This window comes from Phocoena sinus, chromosome 15, assembly GCF_008692025.1.
Source record: "Phocoena sinus isolate mPhoSin1 chromosome 15, mPhoSin1.pri, whole genome shotgun sequence".
Taxonomy (NCBI): Eukaryota; Metazoa; Chordata; class Mammalia; order Artiodactyla; family Phocoenidae; genus Phocoena; species Phocoena sinus.
In genome coordinates, this window is record NC_045777.1 from 14,340,330 (window position 1) to 14,354,374 (window position 14,045).

The 14,045-nt window shown below is 43.5% G+C and overlaps 1 protein-coding gene across 1 annotated transcript in view; it reads left to right on the forward strand.

Annotated features, from left to right (window-relative positions):
• The window catches only part of SLC13A3 (solute carrier family 13 member 3), a 76,226-nt gene that overhangs the window by 20,166 nt on the left and 42,015 nt on the right, over positions 1 to 14,045 (forward strand). Inside the window, 2 exon segments of the mRNA XM_032604551.1 lie at positions 10,418 to 10,683; positions 13,367 to 13,527. Coding sequence (XP_032460442.1) covers positions 10,418 to 10,683; positions 13,367 to 13,527 — 427 coding nt within the window.

Genomic DNA, 14,045 nt, shown 5'->3' on the forward strand with positions numbered 1-14,045 from the left:
CCTCACATCACCTCCCTGGCTGACACATGCTGTATCTGGAATCATTCCTCCACAAAGAATTGATGTTGACATCCTGGCAAGAGCACCCAGAGAGCGAGGAGGGAACAGGAGGGAGCGAGAGAAACAGAGAGAGAAAAGAGGGGAAAGAGGGAGAGGGAGAATGCATGCCTGGGACTCAAGGCCTTCGAAAGGCAACACTTGCAGCCAGAATTTACCAGCACTTCTCCCCCTCCCCCCCATTCTATAATGTGCAGAATTAATACATTGCACTAAAGAACTGGCAGGATGTCACCCCCGAAGCAGAAGTCCTTGAATATTTACAGCAGCTTTATTCATAATAATGCCAAAATGGAAGCACTCCACTTTCCACCAGCAAGAAGATGTACAAAGAAAGAGTGGTATATTTACAGGATGAAATACTATGCAGTAGTAAAAAAGAATTAACTGCTGATACGTGCAATTTCATGGATGAATCCACAGGCATTATACTGAGCAGAAAATACAAAAGTACATCATTTCATTTAAGTAAAGTCCAAGAACAGGAGAAACCAATCTCTAGCAATGGAAAGCACAGCAGTGTTTTGGAGGGGGTGTGAGGATTGACCTGAAAGGGGCTAAGGGGAACTTTCTGGGGGATGGAAATATTCTATACCTTTTTTGTTAAACTATAGTTGATTTACAATGTTCTGTTAGTTTCTGGTGTACAGCAAAGTGATTCAGTTATACGTATATACATATATATATTCTTTCTCAGGTTCTTTTCCATTATAGTTTATTATAAGATATTGAATATAGGTCCCTGGGCTATGCAGTAGGTCCTCTATTCTATATATGGTAGTTTGTATCTGCTAATCCCAAACTGCTAATTTATCCCCCCAACCTTTCCCCTTTGATAAGTTTGTTTTCTATGTCTGTGAGTGTGTTTCTGTTTTGTAACTAAGTTCATTTGTATCATTTTTTTAGATTCCACATATAAGTGATATCATATATTTGTCTTTCTCTATCTGACTTACTTCATATAGTATAATAATCTGTACATCCATTCATGTTGCTGCATATGGCATTATTTCATTCTTTTCTTATGGCTGAGTAATATTCCTTTGTATATATATTTCTTTATTGGAAATGTTCTGTCTTGATTGGCATGGTGGTTGTATGGGTACATACATTTGTTGAAATGCAAACTGTACACTTACAATGGACGCATTTTATTGTACGTAAACTATAGCTCATAAAGCTAATTTTTTTTTAAAAGTCATGTTTAGTTTTCTCTCCAGCTATTGCTCTAAAATGTATTCAGTAGGGGACGTTCTTCCCCCATAACCTGGACTAAAACTCCTGCAGACCATGACTTTCCCCATCACTCTTGAGAAGTAATTAAAATCCTGCAGTTACTTGAATATACAAACACGATCTCTATTCAGAAAGTCAATGTTCAGTTCCAGGCAAGGATCAAAATGTGGAACTTGGTTCGAAGAAGTCTTTTTCCCTCCCCTACCTGGGTGCTCCACAGGCTGGGAGCCACTGAGAGGAAGATCCTTCTCTCCTGGACTCCCCCTTAAGTTTTTCCTCTTCCTTGTGTTCTAGAGAGAGGTCTCTGACATCCAGCGTGAGAGAAGCCAGGAGGGCAGGAGACACCTGGGGAGCAAGTGAGTGCTTGCTGGCTCCTCTGTTCAGCTGGCTTCCCCCACTGGGGGCCTGGTATGTCCTCTGACGCATTGTCTTGCGAACATCGCAGGAGGTGGGGGAGTAGAGGGTCCCCACTCCAGGAACACTTTCCTTATGGGATACATTTTATCTGATAGGCTGCGCCCTTCCAGTGCCTGGTTTTCCATGGGTTTGCTCTGTGTGAACTTTTGAGGGGGTCCTAGATAGAAGCAGACTTCTTAGGATTTAAAGTGGCCCTGGTGACCCACCTCTGGTCCTCAAGGAACACTCGGGATTTTCCTCCTCACATCTTTGGAGTATTTGTCCAGCTAGGGTTGCCAGATAAAATACAGGGTGCCCAGTTCACTTTGAGTTTCAGATGAACTGTGAATAATTTTTTTAGTATAAGTATGTCCCACATGTTACATGGGTTATACTTAGGCTGAAAACTTCATTCATTGCTATTCATCCAGATGCTGATTGGACATTTGGAAGTAACCTGCTTAGCTTCTCCCCACCTTCTACTTCTGTACTGATGTAATGCTAAGTGGAGGCCCGGGAACCTGCCTGTTTTATCCAGTAGGCTGCCCTTGTGACCTTGGCCAGGTTACTTAATCACTCTGTGTATTAGTTTCCTTATCTGTTAAATGGAGATAATCACGGGACCTGCTTCATAAGGCTGTTGTGACAATCACAACTAAACTGAGATAACGCAGGGACAGTAGTTGGAATGGTGTCCGGCACATAGTACATTCTCAGTAAATGTTGGGTCTTAGTAGTCTTATTGTGGTTGTGGTTGCTATCCTATGAAGAGAGGGAGGACTATAGCTTCCAGTTAGATTATTTTCTAGAGAAAAGGAGCCAAAATGGAAAGAAGGATGAGGCTCCTGGATGGGAGAATTGGGAGGGGACATGGTGATTATTAAAAGCATGCCCTTTGGAGGCAGTGGGGGCACAGACGAGAGGTGATGGAGGGACGTAGATGGCAAGGCCAGGCTTGAGAGGGTTTCTTTTGGTCTAGGAATGCGAGAGATTCCAGGGATGCTAGAGAGTTAGAGGCTGCAGGAATGTGGCAAGGGCACCCATGGATCATGCAGAGATGCGGAGTGGTACGGAGTGCAAACTCTGTAGTCAGATCGCCTTGGGTTCAAATCCTGTCTCTGCCTCAGCATCCTCGGGCAGGTTACCTGACTTACCCTCTTTGCCTCAGTTGTCCCATCGCTAAAATGGAGACGATAATATCTGCCTCCAAGCATGGCTGTGGAACGGAATGAGTTAATGCATGTAAATTACTAGGAAAAGTACCTGGCCGGTTGTAAGCACTTGTTCATTAACTCTCATTATACTCGGAGCCCTTTAAATGTTTAGGGGAAGAGAGTTTAAAGATTAGAATTTCTGTTTAGATATGCAGTTCATGAGCAGCAACACTACCCTGGGACCGAATTACCTGGGTCATAGCTTTACATGCATGACTAAATCGATGTCATTTATAATCTCCTCTGAAAAATAATAGGACCTCTCATTAAATGAATTAATACTTGTAAAATACCTGGAACTTAATAAGTACTCAAAACACGTTGGTGGTTTTGGTTGTCATTATCATAATTATTCTCCTGCATGGTGATGTGAGGCAGGATAGAAAAGGCATCTCTGAACAGAGCTTCTTAGGGTTCAGATTTACCAGGTGGCTTTTCATGCCACTGACCTCGACCGTTATAATATTCTCTTTTCTTTTCTTTTCTTTTCATGCCCTTGTAAGGATAACTCAGGTAGCAGGGTTACCGTGGCCTCACAAAATGAATTGGGAAATGCTCCTCTTTTCTCTGTTCTCTGGAAGGGTTTGTGTAAGATGGGTATTACTTAGTCCTTAAATGTTTAGTAGAATTACCATCGAGGTCAGCAGGGCTTAGAGGGTTTTTTTGTTGTTGTTGTTTTTGAGGGGAGTTTTTAAATGATTGATTCTCTTTAATAGACAATGAAATATTCAGCCTTTCTTTTTCTGATTGTTGAATAAGTTATGTTTTTCAAGAAGTTTTTCTGTTTCCTCTGAGTTATCAAATTTATTGATATAAAGTAGTTCATACTATCCATTTAGTATCCTTTCAAAGCTGTAAGATTAGATTAGTTCATGAGGGCGGGGTGGGGGGGGCCATGATGGAATTATAGCCCTTACAAGAAGAGAGCTTGTCTCTGCATGCCTGGCACCAAGGAAGGACCACGTGGGGACATAAGGAAAAGACAGCCGTCTGTAAGCCAGGAAGAGAGCTCTCCACACAATCCAAATCTGCTGACACCTGGATCTTAGATCCTCCAGTCTCCAGGACTGTGAGAAATAAATGTCTGCTGTTTAAGCCACCCAGTCTCTGGTATTTGCTTGTAGCAACCTGAGCTGATTAAGACAGACATATATTCTTCAAACTGGAATACCTATCGGTCTGTCAGGTGGCGCATAAAACAGGATAGTTATGTCTTCCAAAGCCAGCAGCAAGTTTCCAACTTTGACAGCAAATAATTGTATATTTTTAAACCATGGATGCATTATGGAGCATGATACCACACATGGGTTGAAGAATGTCGAGTTTGCACCAGAATGTGACCCAGATTCCTTGGGAGCTTTCCATGGATGTTCTTCTGCCTGGAGGCCCACAGAGTGACTGGAGCCCATGTACTGGCTCACAAGACCTAATGGTTACATTTCATGAATTTTGCTAGCTAGTTGTTAAACATAGATACTATTTAAAATGAAATTTTATTAATTGGGGTTAAAAAGTTATATCAAAACAAAGGTAATAGATAGTCAAAACTCATCGCTTCCTAATTGTTTTACTATTATCTATGGTCTTGAGGTTATTTACATCTACTGTTATTTGCATCTATATGTGCGGAGGAAATACTGTGGAGTGTTGTGATACAGTCCATCTCTTTCCAACACTGTGCTCAGTGATGTAACTTGGTGGCTTGAAATCAGCCATGTGGGCATATTTACACCATAGAAATCAGTAAACACTACAAATCAGGGCTTAGCTCATTGTTTGGTTGCTTGCCTAGACTTAAGATAATGGGAAAAGTTAGTAATGCAGATCACACTCAAAATGTGTTGTCTATAGCTGTTATATTGTGACTAGCACAAAAAATGAGGAACTATTCTTCTGGTATTTGAAAACCATCATTTGATTCAGTAAAGAAGACACACCATTGGTAAGCAAGTGACGTCCTGACACGTTCCTTCATTGTGTCTGTTTTGTCTTAATAATTAATGTAAATTAAAACATAACCGACATTCATAGTGGAACTAAACTCAGTGGTCAATGACATGAGTGGCTTCTTAGCTGAACTGAATAATAATCAAGAACTTTTACACACACACACAAACATATACACCCACAGTTTTTTCAGAGAGCCAGTTGTTAAACATTTACCAGCACACCACTTGAGGGATATTTGGTGGGTAGAGTCTGATAAGGTCATTTGAGTTTGAGGAGAACTAGCCATTGAGAATGGTCCTATGATTGGCACTGTCAGATTTCCTGGTAAAAGTGCCATGACTATGTCTCAGTCATTTTCGTAGTCTCAACTCCCAGTCTGGTGCTTAGCACGTGGTCAGGAATAATGTTTGCTGAATGGATGATAGTGAACATGTTGTAAGCACTGTCTTGAGTTGCAGAAGCACGTATTAGTTATTCAATAAATATTTTGGGTTCCTACTATGTGCCAGGCACTGTTCTTGGCTTCAGGGGCACAATCCCTGCCCTCCTAGAGCTTACATTCTAGTGGAAGAGAAAACCAGTAAAGTACAAAGTCTGCATTCAGGTTAATTTTATGTCACCTTGACTAGGCTAAGAGATGCCTAGTTAGTTGGTGAAACATTATTTCTTAGTGTATCTGTGAGTATGTCTCTGGAAGAGATTGCATTTAAATCAGTAGACTGAGACCTGCCCTCACCAATGTGTTGGGCATCATCCAATCAGCTGAGGGCTTGAATAGAACAAAAGGGTGGAGGGAGGGCAAATTCCCTTCCGCTCTATCTGAGCCATCCATTTTCTCCTGCCCTCGGACATCGGTGCTTCCGGTTCTTGGGCTTTTGGACTCAGATTGGCACCTACACCAGCAGTCCCCTGCTTCTCAGGGCTTTGACCTTGGACTGAATTACACCACCAGCTCTCCTGGTTCTCCTGCCCGCAGATGGAAAATCGTGAGACTTCCTGGCCTCCATAACTGTGGGAGCCAAATCCTATCACAGGTCTCCTCTTACATGTATCTAGATATGTCCTATCCATTCTCTCTCTGGGGAACACTGACTAATACAGGTGGCAGCACTTGGTTATATGAAGAAAAATGAAGCAGGATAAGGGGATGGAGACAAGTGGTATCACGCTTCTGCCACACAAGGAGCCAGGACATGGCCTTCTACTTAAAACCTGGCTCCGTCTCTAGGAAGCTGTGTGTCTTCAGAGTAGTCACTTGACCTCTCTGAGCTATGAAAACTGTCTCTAGCTGATATTCGGGTCCATTTGTGGACTCACAGGTTCCAAGCCCTAAGAAGACCTTGTTGGCCAAATTTGCTTTTTTGTGGCCTGAACCTTTGGATTCATTGGCTTCCAGGGTGGTCCCTGAAACTCCCCTGGCAGAACGTGGGCATTCCAGAAGCTTCTGTAAATGGGGTGCTGTTTATTGTGCTGCCACTTTCCTGCATCTTTGTTTGCTGTACTAGGAGTACCTGGGTTGGGTCTGCCCCTTTGTTTGCCTCTGTGGAACCCTGGAACGATGCCTTTTGGCTCCAAGCACCCATTGAGACAAAGAGGTCCTTTTCTATAACAGATGCAGCGCAGGATCTCAGCTGCCTGGGAAACCCCAGTTTGGGGTTCTAGAAACATGCCTGACACCTATCTGTTGCCTCTCTGGTCTCTGTGTTCATATCCGTAAAGCAGGGGGCTTGGCGATGGTCTGACTGTCCTCCATTGAATTCCTGGATCAGGGAGGTATTAGGTTTGCCACGGTAGGTGGGACGGAGGGAGTAAACAGGGGACCCAGTAGGGAGCTCCTCATCCCACTTCTCCCGGAAAAACTCCTTTTAACTAAATTTTACTCTCAAGGTTTGTCTGTTTTATATTGTGATTCAATATACAATTTTGCTTGGACAAAGGGCTGGAAGTTATAAATACTTATAAATCTGTGATTATCTAAGCTCTCTCATCCCTGATATGTAGGAATCTGCCTGGTATAGGAACCAAAAAGATGTTAGGAAATCAAAACTTAGGCAATTTTTAGTCGTGGTATTTGATTCCATATTATCGCTTTTGCTTTCGATCTTTAAAACGTGTGTCCAATAGTCTGACCTCTTAAAATATTCGTTTCAAGCAGTGTTGATTTGTTTTACAATTATTCTTCCCTGACCCCAACAACTCAAAACTGGGAGAACTAATAAACGAATTCAGCAAAGTAGCAGGATACAAAGTCAACACACAAAAATCAGTTGCATTTCTATACAATCTAAAAAGGAAATTAAGAAAATAATTCATTTACAATAGCATCAAAAAGGATAAGATACTTAGGAATTAACCAAGGAGGTGAAAGACGTGTACAATGAAAACTACAAAACATGGCTGAAAGAAATGAAAGACATAAATACAGGTCTTCCTCAACTTGCAATGGGGTTACATCCCAATAAACACATTGTAAATTAAAAATATCATAAGTCAAAAATGTATTTGATACCCCTAACCTACTCAACATCATAGTTTAGCCTAGCCTACCTTAAATGTTCTCACTTACATTAGCCTACAGTTGGGCAAAAATCATCTAACACAAAGCCTATTTTATAATAAAGTGTTGAATATCTCATGTAATTTATTGAATGCTGTACTGAAAGTGAAGAGTGGAATGGTTGCCTGGGTACAGAATGCTTGTAAGTATATCGGTTGTTTACCCTCATGATGGTGTGGTTGGCTGGGAGCTGAGGCTCGCTGCCACTGCCCAGCATCAGGAGAGAGGATCAGACTGCATATTGCTAGCCTGGAAAAAGATCAAACTTCAAAATTCTACTGAATGCATATCACTTTTGCACCATCATAAAGTTTAAAAAATCGTTAAGTTGAACCATCAGAAATAGGGGACTGACTGTAAGTGGAAACATATCTTGTGTTCATGGGTTGGAAAACTTAATATTGTTAAGATATCAATACTACCCAAAGTGATCTAAAGAGTCAGTGCAATCCCTATCAAAACCCCAGTGGTTTTCTGTGTGGAGATAGAAAACCCATCCTACAATTCATGTGGAATCTCAAGGGACCCCAAATAGCCAAAGCAATCTTGAAAAAGAACAAAGCTGGAGGACTCAGAAGTTCTCCTGATTTCAAAACTTACTACAAAGCTGCAGTAATCAGAACAGTGTGGTACTGGCAAAAAGACAGATATAAACCAATGGAACAGAATAGAAAGCCCAGAAATAAACCCTCACATGTATGGTCAAATGATTTTTGGAGAGGGTCCCAAGACCATTCAATGGGGAAAGGACAATCTTTTCACCAAACTGTGCTGGGAAAACTGGATATTCATATGCAAAAGAATGAAGTTAGACCTTTATCTAACATCACATACAAAAATGAACTCAAAATGTGCTCATGATCTAAACATAAGACCTAAAACTATAAAAATCTAAGAAGAAAACATAAGACAAAAACTTCAGGACATTGGATTTGGCAATGATTTCTTGGATATGACACCAAAGGCACAGGCAACAAAAGATAAAATAGACAAATGGGAAAAGAGGATTTGTTTTACAAAAATTCCCTCTGCAAGAGACTTTTTGTAGGTCTCTAAATTGCATGAGAGAATGTAAACACTGGTACAAAAGCTAAGGCACTTGGGAAATGGAAATTCTCCTATGTTGGGCGTGTTAAGCAGAGTCTCAGGATGTGTTTCCAAGGTTTGGAAATGGATGTAGGTGTGTCTTACAGTCTTCCCTCTCTCAGTAAGGGACAACCTCATTCTTCCATTGAGGCCAACAACTAGAATTACCCTGGGCTTCTCTCTTTGCCTTACACATCATAACAGATCCTTGGCAAAGCTATCTTAGAAATAGATCCAGAATTTGACGACTTCTCATTACCTCCACTGCTCCCATCAGACCCCAGCTGCCAGTATCTGTTGCTTGGATTATTGACAAAGCCAACTCATTGGTCTCCCTGGACCATTGGACCTTGCCCCTTTAGATGGATTAACTAATTGTAGTGTCTGCACATAGTTTGATGCCTGTCCTGTGTAGCTGAGGATATGTTCTATTCGGATGGTGCTTGTTAGGATGGAATTCAGTTCAGTGTGCTGTGGACACTGAATAAAGTCAACAAAACCTACTATGAGTAAGAAGTAAGAAGAATAAATGGCACCAGACAGCACCAAATCCAAGAAATAGTCTGTACATGCAAGATCATTGCCTTGAGAGAATATAAGAAAGCAAGGTCAGGGCAGTAGGCAGTTTTATTTAAATAGTGACTATGGGAATAATAAGACACTATTTGTTATGGATCCTGAGGGACACTGATGTATCAGAAGATGTTACCATTACTGCGCTCTTGTTTCATCAGCAGGTGAATAGTTTCACAAGTTTTGACAAATGTACAAACCCATGCAACCACCACCCCAATCGAGGTCTAGAACATTTCTGTCACCCCAGTAGTTTCCTTTGTGCTTCTTTGCAGCTCCCCCCGCCCCCGCAAAACACAAACATCCTAACCCCAGCCTTGGCAACCACAGATCCGTTTTGTTTTGAATCTTTGAAATTGCATTGTCAACCTGAAGGCATAGATTCTAGCATTCAGCTGATAACAGCTGTGGGGTACTTGGTTAAGAGAGTTGGCTCTGGAGGTAGATTGTCTTGTTTGCACAACCATTGCCTTGCTACTGACCTCCTGGAATCTCAGTTTCCCAATCCACCAGATGGTCATAATAATTATACGTACTTCACTGGGACTTTGTGATGAATAAACAATAGCTGGTACCTACTAGCCCAATAAATATCAGTAATTATTATTACTATTTATAGAGTGGGTACCAAGTGTTGGACGTTGTGCTAAGTGCCGTGTATGGATGTGGCCGTTGCTGCTGGCGCTCTGTCCACATCCCTGTGGGCGGTTACCATGCTGCGCATGCCAGTGGCTTCTTGCAGAGCCCTGGATGCTCTGCAAGAACTTGTTAATTTGGCGGCTGCACAGGGCAGGTCGAAGTGCTGGAGAGTTAGCGCTCCCATGAGCAGCCCTCAACCAGTGATGACCAAGAGCTGGCAGATACAGAGCAGCTTCCTCGCCTCCCAGGGGGACTACTCTGAGGCATGATCTCCACTGTCTTCTAGGGTCCCCATCAAGATTGAGCCCCAGCTGCCCTCCGTAGTAACCTTCTTGTTGACACACTGTCTTGGCGTCCTTCTCTGTTTCACTTCCTCACTGCCCTTCCAGAACTTTCTGAGATTCCCTGTCGAGCAAACTACTTTTCCCTCTCATGCTCATCTCAGGGTCTACTTCTAAGACAATGGGGTATTTCATTTTATCGTCAAACAATCCTATAAAATGGACAGATATAGCTTCCCCATTTTATAGTTGAGCAAAATGAGGCTCAGATAGGTGACACCACCGGCTCAAAGTCTGAGCCTTGGGCACTTACCCTCTCCACTGCCTCCCCGAGGAATGGGCCCTGATGGGCCCTGCTCCAGGACCTCTTCTCCCTCTGCCACCCAAAGCTCTGCTGACCCTCCTGGGCCTGCATCTCCCCCCTGCAGGAAGGTCGCTGCCTGTTCGTCATCCTGCTCATGGCGGTGTACTGGTGCACCGAGGCCCTGCCCCTCTCGGTGACGGCCTTGCTGCCCATCATCCTCTTCCCCTTCTTGGGCATCCTGCCCTCCAACAAGGTCTGCGCCCAGTACTTCCTGGACACCAACTTCCTCTTCCTCAGCGGTCTGATCATGGCCAGCGCCATCGAGGAGTGGAACCTGCACCGGAGAATTGCCCTCAAGGTCCTGATGCTCACTGGGGTCCAGCCGGCCAGGTAAGGCCAGGTAATGGGTCCAGCCCAGAGGTGGCGAGGCAGAGGGACCACATCTCTTGGAGCCTAAACCCACTCTTCCTGCTCTGGTCATCCAGGGCAACAAACTCATCATGTCCCACCATCCGCTTGTTTATTCATTTCTCAAATATTTAGTGAGCCGCTCTGTGTGCCAGACACAGTGCTAGGCCCTTGGGCAGTTCTCAAAAGTATGTAAGAATCACATGGGAATCAGTTGAAATGCTGATTCCCAGACCTCACCCCCAGGGATTCCTGTCCAGTAGTTTTAGAGGGGACCATATTAGCAGCTTGACTCAGACTGCTTGGGGCTGAATCCCACCTTTCCTGCTCTGGGAGGTGACTTAGGCTCTCTTTGCCTGTAGAATGATGATACAGTAGCTTGGACCTGCACCGTAAATGCTGGCTGTTATCATCCTGGTTTTCTATTTACCAGCCAAGGTGACATGGTGGGTGGGGAGTGGATGGAAAGATGGCCTTGGAGAGGCAGGGAGGTAGGGTCCATTCCTAAGGGCCTTGGGCCCCCTAGCTAGGATTCCAACTTTTATTTTAAGATGATTGAATGGCCTTTAAAATAAGGTCATTGTTGTTCTTTTAATCTTTTTTTTTTTGCAATTTGTTGAATCTTAAGGATTCCTTCCCAGTAATGTTTTTAAATGCATAAAGCACAACACGTAGGATTTAAAACAACAACCACAACAATTACAGCAAAATGCACTTATCCAAGCAATTTTTTAAAACTACGCAAATTTGTGATAGAATACTATATGTACTTCTTTATTAACACAATAAATGATGAGATCTAGCAACAGCCTCATAACTGTAGTTTTGAGGCAGTTCTGAGTGTCAATGATATTCCAAGGTGTCTCAACTATTATAATGTGATATGGAAGTGTCTGTGATCTTTACTGGTAACCAACTCCCCTTCTAATCGAGAAAAAAATTTTTTAATTAATTTATTTATTTTTGGCTGCATTGGGTCTTCCTTGCTGCACGTGGGCTTTCTCTAGTTGTGGCGAGCGGGGGCTACTCTTCGTTGTGGTGTGCGGGCTTCTCACTGTGGTGGCTTCTCTTGTTGTGGAGCACAGGCTCTAGGCGCGCGGGCTTCAGTAGTTGTGGCATGCAGGCTCAGTAGTTGTGGCTCGTGGGCTCTAGAGTACAGGCTCAGTAGTTGTGGCTCACGGGCTTAGTTGCTCCTCAACATGTGGGATCTTCCTGGACCAGGGCTCGAACCCGTGTCCCCTGCATTGGCAGGTGGATTCTTAACCACTGCACCACCAGGGAAGTCCTCCCCTTCTAATAATACTGAACTTTTTTGCCTATGTTTATCACTGAAGGAAATATTTAATTTCTATTAGATGTTAGTAAAATAGAGGTATATTTTCCCCTATCATGTCCATTCTGAATTATATCTATGGCCCCCCTGGTTATCAATCTCTGCTTTAAAGAATTCTAAGCTGGGGAGTGACATGACCAGATTTGCATTTTTAAAAAAAATTCCTCTTGGCTGCCATGAGGGGATCAGATGAAGGTGAGAAGCCAGATGCAGCCCAGGTAAGAGACTGTTCTGGGGATCCAGACGAGAGATGGTGCCACCTTGGACTAGGGTGGTGGCAGTGGAGATGGGCTGAATGGATAGGTTTGAGAGCTCTTTTTGTGGTGGGGATGGGGGTGGCGATGAGGGAGGAGGTTCTGAATAACTCATGGTTTTCTAGCATCTGCTCTGGGCCAGGCATTCTGCTAGGCTCTGTAGCTGTTTCCTCATGGAGGAACTGTCAGTCCTATGGGAGAGATTCCATCTATAGAACTGATCCCAACACAGAGCAGAATTTAATACCTAAGGGACACATGGTGCAATATGAGCCCACATGAGAGATATAGGGTGACTTCTTGGAGGAGGTTACATTTGGCCTTGAAGAATGGATGAGGCTGCTGTCAAACATGTTTTAAAGTTACAACAATGAAAACGGTATGACACTAGCTCAGAAATAGATTTTTAAAACACAGAGTAAATAATCTGGAAGAAATTGAAATCCGTGGGAAAGGGAAGGATTCAAGAATTGGTGGGTGTTGGAATAATTTGTGTATTCTTTAGGAAAAAATCCTACTTAGATCCGACTTTGTTCTATACAACTAAATAAATTCCAGGTGGATTAAGAATTCAATGTAAAGAAAAGCAAATCACTAAACTGAGATTCCTGTTCGTGGGAGGGACCAAGCAATGGCAGGCAGGCAGGACATCAAGGTGTGTTTGGGAGCTGGCGAGAAACTCAGCAGAGCCTGAGCAGGGGTGCCTGGGAGGAGTGGGAAGGGAAGGGGGAGAGAGGAGGCTGGGAAGGGCACTTAGGGTGAAACAGTGGAGAGTCTTGGTGCCAAACCAAGACACCTTTATTCTGCAATGGGAGCTATCCAGGATTTGTGGGCAAAGGAGAGAAAATGTCAGGGTTGGTGTGTCTTTAGAACTAATTTACCTTGGGCACCTGAGGTCAGTTCACTTACATACACTGAGTCAGTTTCCTTAGATCTAGAATAAGCGTGGTGAATGGATTTGGTTCCCACTTGGTCACTAGCTTGTCCTCTCTGGGCCTTAACTTTCCATGTGTAAACAAGTGGGATACAAACCAGAGGCCCCAGTTCTAGATCGGCCTCTAACTCGCTCTGTTCCCAGGCTCATCCTAGGGATGATGGTGACCACCTCCTTTCTGTCCATGTGGCTGAGCAACACGGCCTCCACTGCCATGATGCTGCCCATCGCCAGCGCCATCCTGAAGAGTCTCTTTGGCCAGGAGGTTCGTAAAGACCTCAGCTGGGAGAGTGAAGAGAAAGCAGGTGAGTCTGTGGGAAGGGACTGGGAGGAACTCCACCAAGGTGGAAGAGTGGGAGTGGGGACATCCAGAGGGTGTTGGGGAAGGCCAAGGGGATGCACTTATTGAGCACCTACTATGTGCCAAGTTTAATAATAGTAACTGAGAATTCACTATGTCAAACCATGGTACCTTTTGTAAAATTTTGCATTTATTGAGCATTTACTGTGTACTAAGCAATGAGTTAAACACTTTACATACATTAACTCCTTGGCCTCTCAAAACAGCCTCTTGAAGTAGGTACTATGCAACTTGAAACAATGATGAGATTTATTTCAATGAGACTGGCAAAAATAAGCTGGATAGTGCCCAGTGCTGGCAGGAATGGGAGCCATTGGAACTCTGTGCGCTGCTAGACAGTGTGGACAGTCAGCCTTTCTTAAGGGCATTCTACAAATATTTGATCAAATTAAGAGTGCGTATACCCTGGAACCCAGAAGTTTGGCCCTGAATGCAAGTGCTAAAGGCATTCTGACATGGGTT